We start from the raw sequence: 19,609 nt of genomic DNA, 5'->3' as shown, positions 1-19,609 counted from the left end.
AGGGACGACTTTGACGCGGATCCCTCCAGAGAACATCGGTGCACCCCATCTGAAGGCCCGGAAGGCGAAAGGGCGCGATGGTCACAAGAGGAGCGAGGCATGTCTACTGCCCGGGAGATCGACCCTTTTTAAAGGTAGATCCCCCACTCGCGCCCCTGAAGCGTCACGGGTGAAGTCTCCCCCGGCGTACACCAAGGATCCCACCTTATGTCACGGGGGCCAGGCCCCACATGTCATACATTCTAACCCGAAGAAGGAGCGTGCAACTGCCCTGCGGTTACGCGCCCCTTCATTTTCGGGGCAACCAGCGGTCAGGAAGGCAAACCGTCGTGCAAGGGGCATGCAACTGCCCCACGGTTAAGCGCCCCTTCATCTTCACCGTAACCAGCGGTCAAAGAGGCGAACCGCCATGCAAGAAGCGTACAACCGTCGCACGGCTATGCACCCCCTCAGCTTCGCTGCAACCAGCGGTCCAACTTGGGGGCCCAGGCCCACATGTCATGCAACCGGCGCGCCGGTTACCGAGTGCGAAAAAACCGCACTGCCGCTTGCGCCAATGCCACGTCTTCTCGGGGCCGTCACGAGAGTCTGGAAAGGTAAATTTTTCAGAACCAGTGTAGCGACTCGAGGCACCCCGCGCATGGCCCAACAGTGACATTAAATACGATGGTCACGGGCCAGCCGTGGAAATAGGCGTAGCAGTTGGCATGGCCATAGGCGGGCCGGTTGTAATTGCAGCAACAGGCGCGTAGGAGCAGCGGTCCAACCACCAATCGGACTCTGGTCCCACCTGCAGGCTCGCATCCTCCCCTGAGGCGGGCCCGGGGGCCATTGTCGGTACCCTAAATCAGGGGTACCCTCTTCTACAGCATGAAGACGCCGCATCCATGCGACGTCCTCAGGCCACGCGGAGGACGGCGCCTAACCCCACCACATGGGCAGGCCAAAGGGTGCCACGTGGCAAGGGAAGACAACACATTCCAGTAAGTCCGGACCCCCACAGAAGGACACCGGACCCCTATACGTATAAGTCCGGAGCCACCGAGTAGGTCCGAACCTCAGCAAGGTCCCGGAACGAGGAGGACCCTGGCGTGAGTAGGGGTCCGGTGTTGACATGTGTCCGGGCCTTGCCCTCCACTTCCCGCTCAGGTAGAGACCCGCTGCTTGTGGCCCATGACATAAGCTATCGGGTCGAGCCTGACGTGAGGTCGTGCAGTCCCTGCATTTATTGAGGAGAGGACGCGCCGCCTGCCACTGCGCTGACAGACGACGTGCCCTCTCAGCATTTAATGCGGCTGGCAGGCGGCGCGCCTGCTGGGTCTACTGGCGAACAGTGCACCCGTGCCAGGCAGTGCATTGTGTTATCCCTTCTACAAGAAGCTTCCCCAGCACGCCAAAGATACACAGATCTCGGACGACAGGACACAAGGGGATTGCACCGGCAGCAAATATTTATAGTCCCAAGTGTTATATTCTCTATATCCCTGGGCCCACATGTCGGGGCCAAGTACCTTTGTGCATGCCCCCCTTCAGCTATAAAAGGGGAGGCATGTGACGTTACACACACACGCAATCTTAGGTCACACCTTAGACTCGCAAGCTCATACAAGCTCACAAGCAATATATCCCACAGTGGAGTAGGGTATTACGCTCCGGCGGCCCGAACCACTCTAAATCCTTGTGTGTTCTTGAGTTCATCCCAACGATCAAGCAAAACGCCTAAGCTCATCCTCATCTCAGGATTTAGGGCGGGTGCACTCCGCCACCCGGCCGGAGATCTACTCTCCGATACATGTGAAGGACTAGAGAATAAAGTTAATTAATCCCTACTTTAATTCATCCGTTTGGTAAAATAGAGAAAACGTGACTAAAAGATAGGGACTAAAAATTAGTCTCCTCTAACCAAACGAGACCTAAGTCGACCCCTGAATGAAAACAGCTTGTACAGCGAGGCAAACAAGTATATAAGCCAACAACAGAGGTGCAAAGCTGTTTTCATTCAGGGATGAGTCTGTACTCAGTAGGAGTTATCCTCTGAGGAAAAGCTTCATCTTTGCTTGCATATTAAGTAGACAGCTCGAAACGTGTTTGTTTTCCCTCGGATCTCGTCTCGCCGCCACGCCCACGGTTCCAGACTTGGCAGTGGCGAGCTCGGAGGGCCCGTTGGGGATGCTGGCGAACCGGGCGCCCGGCCTGCTGCAGGTAGTAGGCGGCCTCGATCGCGCGACGCGAGGCGGTCCAGACCCTGGCACCACGACTCGTCGTTGGAGCCGGCGAGCGGGACGAGGCCCTTGTGCACCTTGATCCGATCCCCGGCACGACGCCCCGCTCCGCAAGGACGTACGTCCACCATCCTGCGGCCGTCGACGGCGCGCGGACTGGTACAGCGTCTCCTCGAAGAGGATGGCGCCGGAGATGTACTGGCGGACTGGCCCAGGCCGTGACCAGCAGCGTGGATCGATTAGCACGCACGCACGCTTGGACTTAGCAATTAATGGCCGCCGCAGTTTTCGTCGAACAATGAGCGGGGGTCGTCTCTTCTCTTGGGGGCTTGTGGCGATGGGGCAACGCAACATCACGTTCAGGGGATCGCTGGATGGCAACAAACGCAACTGCTCCTTGTCCTGGCAACAAGACAAGAGCACACATGCATGTCTCTGCAGGAAGGAACACCTGGAGTAGAGTAGAGTAGAGCACATCACTGGTTTGACCATGTCTGGACAAACGCTCTGTACATGGTACGTAGATTCTGAACCCCTGTCAATGCATGTTCCTCCACCACACGAAAAGTACTGCAAACCATACACATGATTCGCATCCGAAACGCCTTTCCACATCAGTGTCGGGGGGAAAAAAGCACACAATAAATCATCATTAAGAAATGGTTTCATGCATGAGAACGTGTTTACAAATCCGTTTGATATAATTCAAATGGAGGAGACCTAGGTGCCTACCTCATGGGACAACAGCGCATTTTACAACAAAGATCAGTAATAGTACAAACCTGAAATCAACAACAACAAGAAGAAGAAGAAGACAACAGGACTCCGGAGTAGCATAGCACGTCGTCTTCAGCGCCTAAAATCTCTCACTGGCACCACAGGATGCTATTTTCCCCTCACTACTAGTACCACTGAGAAAATCTTAAACTGCTTTTGGCGCTGCTACTAGAGATCAACTAATCGATCTGTGAAAGCGGATGAGGCACACGGTAAGTTTCAGATGGGGCGCATCTGGGAAGCAGGATCCTCTGGTTAAAAAAAACTAGGTCTCGGTGGGCTTCAGGAGCTCGCCAAGATTCACATGCAAGCTGTTCCTCATGGTCCGCCGTCCTGCTCCGCCAGCATTGCCCTTTCTCATCATCGCGGCAAACTCACTATAATCAATCTGACCGTCCTGGAAAACGATGCATAATTTGATAGCACTAGATGAGAGGAGATAAAAGAATGGAGATGGATACGGAAAAAAACGAAGGGTTAACAAGGGCTTACATTGTTTTGGTCCACATCTTTGATCATATCCTCGAGATGGACATCAGAAAGACCGAACTGTTCGCATGCTTGTGAGAGCTCGTCGATCGTTATGAAGCCACTCCCGTCCTTATCGAAGAACGCAAACGCCGACACCAAGCTTTCCTCCCTCTCCAGTTTATTCATGTGCAACGTAGCCGCCAAGAACTCTCCATAGTCAATGGTTCCGCTGTTGTCGATATCAGCCTGACACAGAGGCCAAGCCCAGGTTACAATCTCGATGGTTCGTGCAACCAAAGGATGCTCCAGTAGAACTATTTCATTTGGGGAAAAAAAACACTTACTGCATCCATTAAAGCCTGGATTTCAGGTTCCATCAGGTCCGAGCCAACCCTTTTCAGACCATCCTTCAGTTCATCATAAGTTATCGTCCCGCTGTTGTCAGTATCGATCATTTTGAACAACTCCTTCAAACCCCCAATCTCCTCCTCAGATAGACTTTCAGCAATCACCTGCACAAACCAAAAAAAAAACTCTGAAATGATCGATTTCCATGGCCATTCCATGTTGCACATGCCGTCATCTCATCATTTATCAACCATTTTTGCAACCTCATGACATGCTTATTATGCAATAAACTAGTTCACCTAGAGCTCAAGCAAACAATGTTGCACAACCTAGACATGAAGTTTGAATGTATTTACCGGCCAAGGCAATCTAGACTCTGGAGCAGAGTTGCTCTCGAGTGGAGCAGAGCTATGCCAAACAACCCCTTAGGTGGCCTTTAATCATGGATTCAATAGCTTTTGCTTATTGGCATTCATATGGGTCTGTTTGTTTCGGCTTCTGGCTGCCAAACACTCACTTCTCACTTCTCAGTGCGCTTATGTGATAATCACTTCTGTGAAAATCACCCAAATCAACACGAATGCAAAATCCGCCGAATTGTCACGATGGGGGGAATCTGTCGCTTCCTAAACCCTAAACCGTGTAGACCCCTTCATCTTCATCCGCACGCAAGTTCTGCGATATCCAGATTCTTATGACAACTAAATTATCTAGGAATCTAGATTCTCAGAAAAACTCCTCAAAAAAAAGTTGTCCCAAATAAGCCCATAGATTATTGTGGCTAGGATCCACGTCTAGCCAAACTGCAGCTGAAGGGATTGGAGGCAGCAGGGTTGGGTACGCGAGGACTGTTGACTGTTGTTTTGGAAAGAAAACGGTTTCATGAATTATGAAAGAGATGTCTAGGTGACATGCAGGCCAGCTCTTTGTCTATAATAGGACATGGATGATTAGTGTGGCAAAACCGCCATAAACAACAACAATAGCGGGTTAAATGGTCTGGCTTCAAAAGTTTTGGGTTTTAAGCAGATGTTTATAAATTGGCCGTCCTCAAAAATAAAGGAGAGTAATATATTTTTTTCTCTCGAATGCGCAGGAGAGAGTAATATATATTTGAAGGTAAATCAACAAAAAAATCTAGTTAACATGGAAAACAAGGAGAAAGAGGAAGGGAAAGATACGAAGTTAACTCAGTGCACAAAACTAGTAGTAGGTTGAAGGGGGGTGTTATAATAGAAATAAAGCATGAAAGGATGAACCTAACATCGCCACTAAACAAAGTTCTGAATTTTGTTTGCAACATAATCACATACAACAATGGGATAAAGAGATCTTACCCTCAATGCCATCTTCTTGAGCTTGTTCATTGCAGAAAAGTTTTTCAGCCTTGACAAAACAGCAGAATCAATAGGCTTATCAGGTGCGACAGCATCATCAACAATCCATGGATGACCTGGCATGATCAATATTAATAAAAATCGCACAGGAGCACAAGCATGCATATGCAATCTCAGATAGAGAGGGAGAGAAGGCATAAAGGCAGAAAACTTACATAAAACCTCATGAGCAGTGAACCTCTTTGTAGGATCGCGGATAAGCATCTTACGGACTAAATCCTTAGCACTATCAGAGATACTTGGCCATGGTTCAGATTCCAAATCAAGTTTGCCTCGCAAAATCTGCCTGAAGATCCCTGCTTCACTCTCTGAAGGGAGGGGTGAAATATGGAAAAAAAAAATCACATGTAAACATGCCAATATCGGTAAACACAAATGGATCTCAATCTAGTGGTTCAATGGTTGAAGTAACAAACAGTTTACCTGCCCAAAATGGGGGTACACCACATAGCAAAATGTACAAAATCACTCCAGCACTCCATACATCAGATTCTGGGCCATAACATTTTTGAAGCACCTCAGGGGCAACATAATAGGGGCTCCCAACAACGTCAGAAAATTTATCACCTGGAGAATGGAATGGGATAGCTTTCAGTGTGTGTTCTATTAATCACTTAAGCAAAAGCAGAAGACAGCATCAAATCAACTGAAGACTTCATTAATCACTATGCACTATGTTAATAACAGCTGACATTTATCACAAATTACATTAGATTTGTACAAGAAAAGAAGGTCCTTGCCATCAACCTTGGAAGGCTTGTCATTAATAACAAGTACTAAGTATTATATGTTATTGTAATTTTGACGTCTGTGATGGATTTTTTTCCTGCTAGTGACATGAGATGCTATGCAAATGACATCAATACTTAATAGGCTAGCTGATGTACCAAAAACAACTAATAAGAGCAGTACTCCCTACCAAACTCAATGCTAGCCATTTGCCCACATCACTAGAGCAAGTGGGACCAAATACCAACATTAGAGCATCTCCAGCAGTTCACTTATATTTCATCCCCAATCAGGTGGTATTGGTGGTCACCAATGATGCCTTTTAGAATTATTGGGGGAGATACATAGCAGATCACCAATAATCTCGCCCAATGTATAGGACCTTCGTGTCAGATACTCAGATTGGAACTTTTTAATTTATTTCCTTCTTTTCTTTCTTTTCCTCTAACCGTGATAAGCGTGGGTGTCCTCTTCCTCGGCCACCCACCGTGCCCAAGTCACTGGTTCTGTGCACGCCCCCGAGGGCAACTGCCTCTTCATCCACCTCTGGTCCCCTTGCGCTAGGATCTTGACCATGTCCATGCCTAGCGAGCTCGACAACACCAAGGTCTGACAGTGACCATCAGTGATCTTCCTCTAGGACGGCCACCTCACCGTGACAGTTACCGTGGTGTATATGATGATATTAGGGCCTTAGTGGAGATGCAGAAGATGAAAGATTTTTTGGTAACACCAAAAATAATAGAGTGCTACTGGGGATATAAAGAATGAAATGACAAATATTGGGAGATGGAGCAATGCATCTCCACACGTTTATGGGGATAAGAGATGATATTGGGAAGCTGTTGGAGGCACAAAATTTCAGACCAAATAGCATTGCATATATACGCACCGGGCTTGTAGAACACGGAAAGCCCAAAATCAGTGGCCTTGAGCGGGGCATCCTCAGGGGTGCTCGCGAAGAGGAAGTTCTCCGGTTTCAGGTCCCGGTGCATGACGCCAAGCGAGTGGCACCCCTGCACCACCCCGACAATCGTCTTGATGAGCTGCGCGGCGGCGCGCTCGGTGTAGTGGCCCTTGGCGACGATGCGGTCGAAGAGCTCGCCGCCGGCGCAGAGCTCCATGACGAGGTGGACGAAGAGCGCGTCCTCGTACGCGCCGCGGATGCGGACGACGTTGGGGTGCTCGGAGAGGTGGTGCATGATCTGGATCTCGCGCCACACGTCCTCGTAGTCCTCGCGGCACAGCAGCTTGCGCTTGGGGATGGACTTGCACGCGTACTCGCCGCCGTCCGCCTTGCCCACGCACTGGTACGTGGTGCCGAACTGCCCCTGCCCCAGCTTCTTCCCGATGCGGTAGTGGTCGCGCACGTTGTCCGTCTTGTGCGGCAGCACCGACGCCGGCCGCCCAGCCGACCCCGCCGTCACCGGCGGCGGCAGCCGCGGGTGCGCATTGGCGCCGCCCGCCTTCCCCCTGCCCGGGCCTTGCGGGTCCGGCTGCATTGCCTTCGGCAGCGGCGGTCCCTCGCCGGATCAAGAACCGTAACCGAACGGACGCCCTGCCTTTGCTCGGCAAAACGTAGCCAGGCTCGACAACCGGTCAGAAATGGAAACCTTTTCCAACTATGGGGGGGCGATTCTAGGTTTCTTTCTGGAGGAATTTACACCGATTGAAACCGAACAACTGAAAAGATTGGATCTCAGCCCGGGAACCCTCGCCTATGGGGAATCTGGGAAATGGCTGACGAAATGGGCGCGACAAAGGAGCTTTAGCGGAGGTTTATGGGCCTACGCGTGCCGAGGAACGGAGAAGAGACGCCAACGGCAAGGCGAACACGCTAAGCAACGGGATTGCTCTGTTTTCCTGCACCCTTTTGGATTGATTGATCGATTCTTGCGGGGATTTAAATAGAGGTCACATGCGAAGGTTGGATTTTTCCTCCATGTGAGGGTGGAAATCTAATCTGCCAGGCTTGGTGATTGCTCTGGGCTTGGATTGGGTCTGCAAATGAGAACGGATCGCTAGGGCATGTGGGGAGGAAGGCACGTCGGTGGTTATCGTCTTCGCCTCCTTGGTTAGTGGCGGAGGAGAGGGGGAGACAGGAGGAAGACGACGTGGTCGGAAACTTCCCTTTCTAGTTGTTTTATTATAATTTAATTTGTTTTCCTCCCTTTATTATCCAAGTATCTCTTGCCACTCACTTACTGGATCTGTTTAATCAAATATATACAGTTATACACTCCTACTTTTGGATGTCAATATTAGAAGATATAGAATTGAATTGGATTCAATATTAAATCAGTCATGATATTAAAATGAGATGTAATTTTAATTCTATTATTTGAATATCACTGAATTGTAATTTGGAATTGTGTGGTTCAATTCCACGCAATGGAGTGATGCTCTCTGCATTGGGAGAGAGAGTTTTAATTATAGTCCAATTCCAGAGAATTAGATCTTCGATTCCAAATCTCAATTTCATATGTAACCAAACAATAGAATTCTGGAAAGTGGATTCTAATTCCAAATTCCGTACACTAATATCTACATCCAAACAAGATATTATGGTTTTGTAGGTTTTTTATTATCCTTTCGGTCTAAAAGTCTTTCCAAATACGAAGGTATTATCTACCTCACTAGTTTAATTAGGACATTAATGTTCTTACCCCTGCTTTAATACTAATTCTGATTTTACTCTTGTATTTTTTGTGATTTTACCTTGAATTTTTTAAATTTGTAGCCACTGTTTTCACCAGTTTCACACTCAGTTGAGTTAGGTAAAAGCAAATAAGTTGTTAAAAAATAAAATATTATACTAACCCCTGGTTTTATTCTAACTCTCCTAATTTGCATCGATGGTTAATTAAGGGGGTGTTTGGTTTCTAGGGACTAATGTTTAGTCCCTTCATTTTATTCTTTTTTAGTGTATAAATCGCTAAATATAGAAACTAAAATAAAGTTTTAGTTTCTATATTTGGTAATTTTGGAACTAAAATGGAATAAAATCTAGGGACTAAACATTAGTCCCTAGAAACCAAACACCCCCTAAGCATGTGTAACTTGTTAAAGTTTGCTTATATTTGAAATAATTGTAAATTGATTTCATCTCGAGTCAACTCCCGTCCAATGTCAATCCCTAGACGCTGAAGGAGCTCTTTTGTTTGTCCAAATGTGTAAAATAGATGTTATTAAAATCATATAGAACTAAAAACAAGTAGGGCAAATTTACATATACAAGGTAGGAGTAGTTTTTAAGCAGAACAAGTGCAACCTCTCCGTTTTGATACGCCGGTAGAAAAATGACAACTAGGCTTTAAAATAAAGGTAAGAACATAAGAGCCACATTTTAACCTGATCGCAGTGCCTTGGAAAACTAATATTGGCACGCCATAGGAAAATTTCAAATCTATGTATCTTCAAATAATCTGTTTATAAAGCTAAGGTGAGATATTGGCACTCTAATCTAGTTCTAGTGTGAACTGGGTACGAACTTTAATAAATGATCGCGGAGATCGATCAACTAATTCCCTTCATCAGCTTATCTAATTCGAGGCTGATGGACAATTTTCTATGTTAAATTAAATTGAGAACATAATGTTAAAATTATGCCAAATCCGCAATTCTGAGCCAGTAATTTTCGACTCTTGATTGATGATGGTAGTGTAGTTCTATAAATGTGCATTTTGTCTACTCCCTTTGTTTTTTATTTTTCGCGTTTTAATTAGAAAATAAATTAGCGGTCGACAAATATTCGAGAATGCAGGTACTATAATTAGGGGTAGTAATGGATCGTGATTCAAATGCTTCTTCACAAAATAGTAAGACCCTGGATAAAATGTAGTTCAAAAATGAATAGAAATATGGTCTGATCCTAATCCGATCCTTAAATATTATATTGTAAAATTTAGAGCACATTGTCACCCCTAACTACAATTCTTCATTTACAAGTCATTCAAACTCAATATTCCAACGATCAATTATTTGGTTTTTTTTTCTAGTGCTGTAATATGGATATTTCTTTCAGTTAGACTAAACTTTTGTTGGTACCTAACCGACTAGTGAAATAATGTTGTGTGCCCCTAACCCAGATGGTGATGCAAGTTGACACAAGTTTTTTTATCCTGGTTCAGACAAGATGTCCTACTTCCAGCAGGGGGATGAGACTTATATTACTTGCACCTAATTGCTTACAGTAGGGGATACAAACTGAGCGGGAGAGGAAAAGATCTCAAATCTCTGTGGTTGATTGAGGCAAGTGCCAATATCGTGGTGGAGGAGAAAACGGTGAAGTGTTCGCCGACCCTCCGGAAGTCGTAGGCTATCCTATTTATAGCCTCGGGAGGGGCCGCCTGGAGTTGGTTGTGCACTGTGAGGAGGTGTCAACGTACCCCTATAGATGGTTGGCTTGAGGTATGGTCTTGTACTTATTATTGACTTGTGCCGGCTTGATTTCCGCTAAGAGACGAGGCCGGGTCGAGGGCTCGGTCACGTACTCGAGCCCCCCTGGCGAGGGTTGTCCATAGCGTAGTGGTTGACACAGTACTAAGTATGGGAAGAGCTTCTTAAGTAGTGTGTCAGCTCTATAGTGTCTAATGACGTCGGGTGTCCTCCTGTTGCAGATATCGAGGTCAGAGTCGGGCTCGGGTGAGGCGGAAGTCCACCCGAGGTCGAGACCGAACCCGTTCTAAGATTTGAAGACGTGTGCCATAGTGAAGGAGTGGCCTCTTGCGGTATTCGTGAGGAGCGGGTAGCCGAGGCCGGGCTCGGGCGAGGTAGAGTTTATCTTGAGGCCGAATTCTACTTCGGGCGAGACAGAGTTTGTGCCCGAGATCTAGCCTGTACCTTTGTCGTATTGTACGTCCCATCAGGAGTTGGCAGACGGTGTGCAGGAACAGTGGTCGCATGCGTAATCATAGTTGGTGAATCTTTGACAAGACTGCGGTCTTGTTACTCCTGTGCACCTACATCCCTATGTGGGTTAGGTGTGCGCATTGAATGTTGTTGCCCCCGACGGTCTTGCCCTGGGTTTGTCTCCCTTACCAGAGGTGGGCTTGAGCGAGGCTGAGGCCGTCGTTCTGTGGTAAGGGGACCTCGGCCGAGACGAGGATTCTCCCGAGAACACCCGTCCGAGGACAAGCTCGGGCGACCCAGAGTTTGTGAAGACCCCTGAGAGGGACCTCGGGCGAAGCGCGGATTATGATCCTTCAACCTCGGGGGATGTACCTTGATAGTGTTTTTAGGGATTAATCATTTTAGAGATGTAATCTAGGTACCCTAATTACTATACCCGACACTCTTTAATTACATTTATTCGCCGATTGAGCTCCAATTTCCTCTGTTGCACGTATTTGCAACACTATTATCCTACTATAGTAAGGCTAGGAATTAGAAGCTGTTGAAGCCATTTATCTTCTTTTTGCCCTAGGTCCACTATAGTGCAAAAGGATAGAGCTGGTAGAAGCCTTACAACTATGATCTTTATATACGTAGGAGCATCTTCCGGAGATTCCATGTCCGACTTTTTAGTCACCGTCCTACATTAATATTATTCTAAATTATACTCTTTCATATTTGAGGGTAGGGATAAAAATCGAAACCAAAAATTCCGTAACCAGGGTCTCATAACTATATCATTTCTGTAAATACAATATCATTTCTAAAAATTACCATATTTAAAAAAAATCTATCAACATCATGTTGTAGTTAATAAGTAGATTAATTTTGAAACCGGATAAATATTTCCGACCGACCGACAATCATTTTCGTATAAACAATATCGCTTTCATACATTTTATTTGTGATAAGGGGATTGTTGGTGGAGAAATATTTAGGGATTTTAAGTTAGAATGAAAAAACGATGATTATTGAACTCTATTGTATAAATGAAACCAAATTTAAAGCTACAAGTAATAGCTGGAAAATTAGGTTAGCATATTTTTAAAAATATTTAATAATCTAAAAACCAGGAACGTTGGAGGCTAAGATTATTTTTTGTCCCCAATATATATTTATTAACTTGCTAAATTTGAGTTTGTGGAGTTATTTTTTTAGAAATTAGTGGAGATGCTCTTAGAGTTGATGATTTTTTTCTCCATTCGTCAAATTTAGTTTTAAATATTTAGGTAGGTGGCGGATCCAGAAATGGATTAAGAGAGGGTCTGATTTCTTAGTGACTAGTGGTCGAGTTAACATAAACTAGTAAGAGGCTTATTTTCTCTCTCTTCTTCTTCCTTATCCCTTTCTCTCTCCCCTCTATCTCTTTTTTCAGTAGGATGGGTTCATTTTTCTCTATTTTTCTCTTCTTCTCTATTTTTCTCTGCTCATCTAACGGAGCTTCCTGCTATACGGGGGGCTGGAGCCCCAGGCCCGGTAGCACCCTGTTGGAGATTCAATGTCCTAAGGCTCACTCCGGGAGGCATGCAAATCGGGTAGCTTAGTTTAACTATCCAGTCATATACTAGATCTTTCTAACAGCACAGCTATCCATACGTTCAGCTAGAATAGAGTAGACATTGAGGCCTAGTGGTCAGTCAAGAACGAAGAATTTAGTTGCCGGTCACAGTACCAGGTAATATGGTTTTTCTCTCTCCTTCCTTCCATTTTGGCTGGCCTGTTTAGCTGCTCTGTCGGAAGAAGAATTACACTGCTACAGTGACTTCAGAGCAGCTATTTTAGCTTTATCTGGCGGGATGACTGCTCTGTTGGAGTGAGCCACACATGAAAAATTTCATTTTGACGGGCACAATACTACATACAGTGTGAATGACCTGATGTCCCCATTCACACGTTTGATGTCCCCCATTTGATGTGACATATATGCTGAAAAAACAAAGAACAAAGATTTGCAGAGATGCATGTGGAGGAAAGATGTGCAGAGGAATGGCCAACAATATATATATATACACAACAAGGACATAGTGCAACCATTACAGGAATAAAATAAAAATACGAAATGACAGTGAAAGCCGTTAATTTTTCAATGAGAACGTGCGTCCGCACTAATCACGTCTCATTGTCATCTTTGACTTCGTCCACAAAAAGAACTCCACTGGATGATGCCCGGTGTTCAGCCAGCAGCTGTGACTCAGCGTGGCTGGAACATTAATAGGAAGGAGCTGATCAACCGCAACTGGGAGACAGAGAGACTAGTTAAATCCCAGCACATGATTCACAGACCAAATAACCAGCCAGATTGAACATATACTACTTTGATCCCTCCCCGATCAGTGTGTGTGAGCAACTTTGTTAATCTCCACTTGAACAGGAGCGGGAGACGCCGTCAGCCTCGGCAAAAGTAGCGTAGACATGTTCATCTCAACGGACAGGTTTAGTTGCACTCACATGTTCATCTACTTTGACTCGTTACGGGCGCACATGACAGCTTCATTTGACCGTACCATGCTAAGCTGCTAGCCAGGATTCAGAACAACGGGACCTGATCTGGACGTGCTACAGTGCCGGTCATTCAAAGGCAAAGCTGAACGCTCCAGGTCGTCGCCGTTGAGCTGCAAGAAGAAAAGCTGGCCCAAACCAAAAAAATAAAATAAAATGGCAACCATGATCCCACAACTCGGTTGACTGTTGACCAGATCCAGACCTTTAAAAAGTAAGCAGCGTGGTTTAGATCCCAGGAAAACACCAGGCGATGATCATGATCCTGCAGCTGTGGCGAGATCTGCTTTTCCCTGCCTGCCTGCTCCTCGTGGTTCCGTGAATGAATCTCATCAAGCGGTTCGGCAAACCTCTCTCTGTGGGGCAGTCGCGAGCTCTGGTCATCATCATTAGTCGGTAGCACTACTGCCACAAGAGCGCATGGGTGCAAATGGCACTTGGCCTTGCGACCTTTGCCTGATGCCATTGCACGAGCACGCACATACAGGTGGAAGCAGTGGGCGCGGGGCTTTGTTTGCAGGCACAGCACAGCATTGTAATGTACCAGGTCACATGCAAAATGGGTTTTCCCTCTATTTGCAGTGCTGAAAAAAGGGACCCATATGTAGCCTGGGCATTCACCACCCACATAATTCAGACAGGTAACCTGGGTCCTCCAGTAATTAAGACAGCAAGATTTTTTCCATTCCAGGGTCATCATCAGCGACCCCGTTCCCCAACATGATCAAAAGTACTCGAAAGGTATATTCGGGTAGTAGTAGTGGTGGTGGTGGTAGATACGACACATTAGATTAAGCACATGGCGACAGTAAGAGTAGATCACGCACTGGTTTCGTTCTCTGACACGGAAGTGCTGGTATATTGCCATACGAGACCCAGTGTGCTACCCATCATGTTCATGACGACGGCCGAGACTGCAGGAGGCAGCGCGACCAAGGGCGAGGAGAAATGCGCGGTTGCTAAAACTACCCCTAGGGACGAGTTCTGCATTCCTACCTGCAAACCAGAAGAAGAAAAAGGGAAAAAAAACCTACTGGTCATTATTCATAACACTATGGTGCAAATTAATTATTTCTCTTCATTGCAGTTTCTGAAAGACAGTCAAGTAGAAAGCATTTACACACACACACACACACAAAAAACATGGTCACAGAGACAGAATGGTTAGTTGGTGTAAGATTTCTTATCCATGCTTGTGGTTTATGAGCTTCGCTCACCACACACGATACAATAATAGTCTGCAAGTACTGATCCCTATGGTCACAAATAAGTGATGTTATCGGACAACATTTGTCTGCCAAAAAAACGCAGCTTTTTTCCCGCTGTTTGCGCACATATTTACAGGGCTAGATAAGTTTATAAAAAAAATTGTGCACGTGCTTGTCAAGATAAGTTCAGATGAATCTAATACAAAAATTCAGAAGGATACCAATGGTTCAGCTTTAAAATGCCCAACTGCATGCATACCAAAATGTGACTAGCTTTTTACACGATTTGTTAACTCATAATCTGATGTTTATAATTAGCCAGCTAGTCGATCCTCCCAAGTATTTTACGCCCATTAATTTGAGTGTAAGTCCGCTGGAAGACTTGCTTGATTCGTCTATTTCAGTATCCTATACATGGTTTTCAACACTGAATATATAAATCATCCATTTTACTGGTCATGTTGATGGGGAAATGTGGTTAGATCTGGTGAGGATCCATACCTCGATCGATATTGCTCTCCTTTGCTTTTCTTTGAAACCACCTATAGCTGCTGCTGCATACCTGTTTGTTATGGAGTCATATAAACATTTAGACATCTGGATGGCAGTTGGCCACAACTTGTAGCTTCACCTAGGTGACTGGATTTTGAGGGTTTGCATCAAGTTCTGCTCTACTATACTGTGTTTTTTTTAATAAAAAAGATCAATTCTGATACAAAATCTGTGAATCATATTACATGTAAAGGGTATAGTAAACATTCTAGTGCTCACCCGACAAAGAAACCAGCAAAATGCAGCAAGAAGACAGAGAAGATGACAGTCCCTACATCCCCAAAGAACATTCCATTCACAGGGGATGCATCGGCAATTGTCGATCTTAGGCGCACAAAGTTCTCAGAGAAGACACTGTGACATTAAAAAATGGTTAAAAGGCTGCAGAGTTTCTGCTATTCCCAAGCCAATATGACATGGTAAATTTGAAGGATCTGAACCTGGATGCTAGAAGTGATGAAGCCAAGACTGCCATCAGAGGTGCAAAAGGACTCAGAAATTGAGCTACTGATGGGAATGCAGTTTGTATCAATGAACCTAATAGAATTGGGGCAACAACCACCTGAAGGGGGAAATAATGTTAGAGAAAACAGGAGTAATTTTTGTTATGCAATAACATCATCAGAAATTCACCTGCAAAGTACTGAGAGAGAGCTTAACGGCATCCACAGGAATATAAGCACCAGCAAGAATTTTCGTTAACAGAGGAGTAAGGAACACTGCAGCAAGAGTGCTGCAGACAGTCATCACGACGGATAATGGAACGTCGCCTTGAGCAACTAAAGTCACCTGAACCACTATACTAAACAATTAGGTAATAGAGAATGCATGATAAAAACAAAAAAGAAATAGCGTTGCTTAACCATGTGTGTCCAATAGACTACCAATACATCTGGGATTAAAAAAGGATCATGATACTGGAAAACAGAAATGTTTATAATTGTTAACTAATTGCAATAGTTTTTTGTTTTTTTTAAAATCAAAACCTGTGGAGCATTGTCATGTAAATTTATATGTCAAATGTGTACATTTCTGCGTGTAGTGCATTTCTTGTGTTTTCTCTAGGGAAGTGTGGTTCAGGATTTTCTCCCTGGTTAATCTGCGGCATTTTCTCCCCCGCAAGGGCTGATTTGGTTTTCCAAGATTGGTGGGCTAATTTGGAGGGCAAGGTCCCTCATGTGCTGCGCAAAGGGATTAACTCCCTTGTGATGTTGTTGGCATGGTGGCTTTGGAAGCAGCGGAATAAATGTGTGTTTGAGGGGGATGCTCCTAGTGGCAACCAAATTATACAGAACATCAAAGACGGCGCTCAGAGGTGGTGTCTGGCGGGTGCCAAAGATCTGTGCACCATCTGGCCTTAGTTTAGGGGCAGTTGTTGATGTCTTTTGGCTGTCTTCTATATGGATGTTTATGTGTATTTTTGTTTCTGGCCACCGTAAGGTCGTTTTTCTTTTGCTTTTTACTCTGTACTCTGGTCTATTTAGACCATTATTGACTTATTGTTTCTTCTATCTTCGTAATATATTTAACGCGCAGTTCTCCTGCGCGTTTTAGAAAAAAACGTTTTAGAAAAAAAACCAAGTAGTCTACTACTGTTGGCATCTCAATTTCAGTGTTCAACGAATACAAGAGTATGAACTCAGAATTGCATAGATATTCTTAATTTGTCCATAGAAATAAAAGAGAAGGGGGAAAATTTCCCCTCTCTAACAGAAATTGGGAGTGTAACAAACTGGGCTCAGCTGACAGTCTTACCACATTGGATGCAGTTCCTCCAGGACAGCATCCCAGCAGGATGAGGCCAGCTGAGAGCGACGGGGGAAGCCCCAGCGCGTGGCTAATGATAGCGCCAAACGCAGGCATTATGGTGTACTGGGCGGCACACCCGAACAAAATCTGCAGCAGGAAAACACCTTGTTGAATTGAATCAACCAACCACCGTTCGGATATCCATTCACGGTTGCACTTGCACGGGGGGAGAAGGAGATCGAGCGAGAAGGGATACAGGTCCGCCGATCCAGTCACGTACGGCGAGGGGCCTGTCGCGGAGGAGGGCGGCGAAGTCACTGAGCTGGAGCGTGAGGCCCATGGCGAGCATGATGAAGCCGAGCGTAGCGGTGTAGGACCCCGGCGCCAGCGCCACGAACCACCGGAACGCCTCGGGCCGCGTGAAGGCCACGGAGGCGCCGGCTGCGACGTAGGCCGGGTACAGCCCCGCCGCGGCGGACAGTGCCGCGTGCCACCGCGGCGCGGGCGCGGCGGGGCCGGTGGCCGCGAGGCATTGGACTTGGAGGAGGGCGGGAAGGCGTAGGCGCCGCCTGGAGAAGGGACGAGGGAACCTTGGCCTCGGTGCGAGCCGGGAAATGGAGTTCTCGGCGGGGATGGGTCGGAGGGGGAGGGGGAGGGGGAGGAGGAGGAGAGGAGCCATGGCAGGCGCTGGCGTGGCGGCTGGCGCACGGTGGTTGGTTTTTGTCCGTGGTGCGCGCACGAGTATTTCTCTACTAACTACTGAGTCTACAGTGTAGACTGCTCCCGCCGATTCCCTACCCTGCGGCTAACTATTGAGTCTACAGTGTAGACTGCTCCCGTCGATTCCCTACCCTGCGGATTACGCGCACGCCCGCCCCCCCCCCCCCCCCACCGCGATTCCCCTCCGTACGCGCGCGGATCACGCGCCCGCCGCGCAGGCCCCTACGAATCCCGCCGCGAAACCCTACGCGCGCGGATCACACGCCCGCCGCCATGCCCCTACAAATCCCGCCGACCGGCGCCACTACAGCACACCCATCGCCATGTCGCTCCCTACGCCCGCAACGGCCGCCTCCCTACGCGTGGGTGACCGGCAGCACCTCGTCTCTCTCGTGTGCCAATGGCGCCGCCTCCATCCTACCCGGTCTCCGCCTCCGTCACCGCGTTCGTCAAGGTGGAGGACGCCCCAACCCCTTTGGTGGCCTCCCCGACGGCGCTGCCTCTGTCCTACCCGACCTCGAGTTCATTGAGATCCAGAAGGAGCAGGCGCAAACTTCTCCGTGCACGGGAGGTCAAGCGGAGTATGCGCGAACTTCTTTGTGTTGTCGCAGCGCGACCTCGGCCAGCGCAGGGCGCAGCCCCGGCGGCACGGGCGCGGCCTCCCGGTCACGGCACGGGCGCGTGGCCGGCGACCCGACCCCGGCGCGGCGGCCCCCGTCCCCGACGAGAGCGAGGCGCGGCCTCCGACGCGCGGGCACGGCCCTTGGCGGCGTGGACGCTGCCCCAGAGGCACGCGGGCGCGGCGGCCCCGTCGAGGGCGCAGCCGTGGCATACGGGCGCGCGGTGACACGGCCCCAGCCTCGGTACGACGGGCGCGACCCCATCTAGGCGCGGCCTCGAGCTTCGTGGCCATCTCCTTGGGCAAGGCGCGAGCACGGTCTGCATCCGCGCAGGACCGTGCGTGGACAGAGCGGCGTCCACACCAGTGCGTGCGCACTCGCCGCGTCCTACGGCGGATCCGGCTGGTGCCTAGACGCCTGGAGTCTAACGGTTGGTGCTCGTGTCGCACGGCAACGCGATGATGGAGCAAATCGGAGAGCCTCGGTTCGCCCTCCAATGTGAGTTCATCTCTTTCCTGCTACTCCATTGCCTCTTCTATAATTACGATGTTAGTGTTCTTTCCTGCGTGTGGCTGGATTGTCACGGTTGTACAGCTTCCCGAGCCGCCATGCTAACTTCATGGAGGAATTTGGTAAAATGGGTCGCTCGTACTTGTCGCTCTACAAAATACACCGCTTCAAGCTAACCTCGTAAAAAAGGGTCGCTCGAGTCTGCGCGCTCGCCAAAAGAGGTCACGAGTAATTTTGGAGCACCTGACAGATGGGTCCACAAATCTTTGTGCCGATTCTGCCCTTACGGCCTCAACGCACGCCGTCTGTTTCCCATTTCTCATCCTTCTCTGTCTTCCTCTCACACGCAGCGCCATTTCCATCTTATCCAGTTTCTGAGGTTCTCGGGGCACTTCATGGCCCCCAACTGGGGGCAACACCGACTGAAATTGATTAGCACTGCTTTCTTCAGTCTCCAATATACTACAAGGGTCTAAAGCACTCGATGGCTCCATTGAGAAAATGTTGGGTGATAGTATGGCCGTTGCTCAAACTAAAACCATCAGTAGAAACTTGTGTGGGCAACTGGTTATACTGATTTTCATGCAATGATGGAGATCCCAAATTGAATGGATGTGAAGGGTTTTCCACAAGCGTTTCATTGTCACAAGTATGGACATCCTTCCAGTGTTCATATGCTTGCTTCACTACTACACGTGCTTCGGCCTGAAAATAGGCAAACAACAAACATGTAAAAACACATGGTCCAGGTCAGAAAAGGTGGGCATATAAGGAAAATGGATGAACTTGTTTAAAGAAAACCTGGAAAGCGATGCAACATGGTTACCTTCTCCTTTTCAGTAAAGTCATCAACAAAAACATATTTATCAGATATTAACCCTGTTACTTCTCCAACTACATTGAATACAACACCA

At 47.5% G+C, this 19,609-nt stretch overlaps 2 protein-coding genes across 4 annotated transcripts; both read right to left on the bottom strand.

Annotated features, from left to right (window-relative positions):
* Window positions 1-2,872: 2,872 nt before the first annotated feature.
* Window positions 2,873-8,031, bottom strand: LOC100381559 (putative calcium-dependent protein kinase family protein). The gene is made up of 7 exons (NM_001174384.1): window positions 6,837-8,031; window positions 5,639-5,782; window positions 5,371-5,523; window positions 5,156-5,271; window positions 3,815-3,982; window positions 3,492-3,716; window positions 2,873-3,396 (listed from the first exon to the last, which is right to left on the bottom strand). Exons 1-7 carry the CDS (start codon window positions 7,444-7,446, stop codon window positions 3,265-3,267), a joined length of 1,548 nt encoding a protein of 515 aa, NP_001167855.1. The 5' UTR covers window positions 7,447-8,031; the 3' UTR covers window positions 2,873-3,264.
* A 4,793-nt stretch (window positions 8,032-12,824) lies between these two features.
* On the bottom strand, window positions 12,825-17,611 carry LOC100285991 (bile acid sodium symporter/ transporter). Of its 3 annotated transcripts, XR_002267867.1 has the most exons (8): window positions 17,126-17,605; window positions 16,852-16,992; window positions 15,730-15,885; window positions 15,537-15,658; window positions 15,316-15,450; window positions 15,046-15,106; window positions 13,542-14,332; window positions 12,825-13,464 (listed from the first exon to the last, which is right to left on the bottom strand). XR_002267867.1 is itself a non-coding variant. In NM_001372350.1 (7 exons), the coding sequence occupies exons 1-7, from the start codon at window positions 17,522-17,524 to the stop codon at window positions 14,156-14,158; spliced, it is 1,191 nt and encodes a 396-aa protein (NP_001359279.1). In that variant the 5' UTR covers window positions 17,525-17,611; the 3' UTR covers window positions 14,130-14,155. The 3 variants fall into 3 exon arrangements, 2 of the variants coding, with proteins under 2 accessions (NP_001359279.1, XP_020405398.1); NM_001372350.1 differs by lacking the exon at window positions 12,825-13,464 and having other exon boundaries at window positions 14,130-14,332; window positions 17,126-17,611; XM_020549809.2 differs by lacking the exons at window positions 12,825-13,464; window positions 13,542-14,332 and adding an exon at window positions 14,720-14,952.
* Window positions 17,612-19,609: the final 1,998 nt, after the last annotated feature.

This window comes from Zea mays, chromosome 3 (assembly GCF_902167145.1).
Source record: "Zea mays cultivar B73 chromosome 3, Zm-B73-REFERENCE-NAM-5.0, whole genome shotgun sequence".
In the NCBI taxonomy this organism is placed as follows: Eukaryota; Viridiplantae; Streptophyta; class Magnoliopsida; order Poales; family Poaceae; genus Zea; species Zea mays.
This window is presented reverse-complemented; position numbering and strand designations above follow the sequence as displayed.

Excerpts from the sequence above, each read along its gene's own strand:
- LOC100381559 (NM_001174384.1), bottom strand. The coding sequence starts at position 7,446 with ATGCAGCCGGACCCGCAAGGCCCGGGCAGGGGGAAGGCGGGCGGCGCC. Across the intron at positions 5,783-6,836 it reads TTCCGTGTTCTACAAGCCCG|GTGATAAATTTTCTGACGTT; the intron begins GTGCGTATATAT and ends TCCATTCTCCAG. Across the intron at positions 5,272-5,370 it reads CACTGCTCATGAGGTTTTAT|GTCATCCATGGATTGTTGAT; the intron begins GTAAGTTTTCTG and ends TGATCATGCCAG.
- LOC100285991 (NM_001372350.1), bottom strand. The coding sequence starts at position 17,524 with ATGGCTCCTCTCCTCCTCCTCCCCCTCCCCCTCCCCCTCCGACCCATC. Across the intron at positions 16,993-17,125 it reads TCCGCGACAGGCCCCTCGCC|ATTTTGTTCGGGTGTGCCGC; the intron begins GTACGTGACTGG and ends TTCCTGCTGCAG. Across the intron at positions 15,107-15,315 it reads TTTGCTGGTTTCTTTGTCGG|GTATGCAGCAGCAGCTATAG; the intron begins GTGAGCACTAGA and ends CATAACAAACAG.